This window comes from Neomonachus schauinslandi, chromosome 5 (genome assembly GCF_002201575.2).
Source record: "Neomonachus schauinslandi chromosome 5, ASM220157v2, whole genome shotgun sequence".
NCBI lineage: Eukaryota > Metazoa > Chordata > Mammalia > Carnivora > Phocidae > Neomonachus > Neomonachus schauinslandi.
The window spans coordinates 12,041,705-12,042,312 of record NC_058407.1 but is presented as its reverse complement, the minus strand read 5'-3'; the positions used below and the strand labels follow the sequence as shown (position 1 = coordinate 12,042,312).

The 608-nt window shown below is 74.3% G+C and overlaps 1 protein-coding gene across 6 annotated transcripts in view; it reads right to left on the bottom strand.

The window, feature by feature from the left end:
- Nucleotides 1-566, bottom strand: part of RBFOX2 (RNA binding fox-1 homolog 2) — a 274,381-nt gene extending 273,815 nt beyond the window's left edge. For all 6 annotated transcript variants that reach the window (XM_044915336.1, XM_044915338.1, XM_044915340.1 and 3 more), the window contains exon 1: nucleotides 381-566. In XM_044915336.1, coding sequence (XP_044771271.1) covers nucleotides 381-566 — 186 coding nt within the window. The remainder of the gene's footprint in view (nucleotides 1-380) is intronic.
- Between the last annotated feature and the right edge of the window lie 42 nt (nucleotides 567-608).

Below are 608 nucleotides of genomic sequence, written 5' to 3'. Positions count from 1 at the left end.
CAGTCCTCGACTCAGTGCAGTAGCTCTCTGGGCAAGAGACCCAGGATCTGCCGGCTTCCACTCCACCCCAAGGAACTAAGGAAGGGTCTGAAGAAATGGAATCCACCTCAAACATGTTCGATTTCCCCCCCAAAACCTATTCACGCGTCGGGACCCCCCCCCCCCCCCGAATCGGGACCCCCTGGGGCCCACCCGGCTCCTCCCGCCCCCTTCGCCGCCAAGCCGGGGAAGCCCGCCCCACCTTCCCAACCAGGCCCCGACCGGCCCCCTCCCACCTCCAAGCCAGGACCCCCAGAGGCCCTCCTCCTCCCGGCCCCCGCCGCCCTCGCGGCCCCCGCGCCGCACCCCCGCCGTAACGGGGCGCCGTCCCGCGCGGTCACCTGCATCCCGCCGCCGCCGTCGGCCACCGCCTCCTCGGTGCGCGGCCGCTTGCTCAGGCCGGGTTCGGCTCCGTCTCCTCCCCCTCCGGGCACCGGCAGCTCCAGCTCCGACTCCCGCTTCATCCCCCGGGCAGCGGCGCCGGGCCCGAGCTGAGGCGGCTGCTGCGGCTGGGCGCCTTCCGCCATCCGCCCGCGCCCCCCTCGCCTCCGGGAGCCGGGCGACCCGCG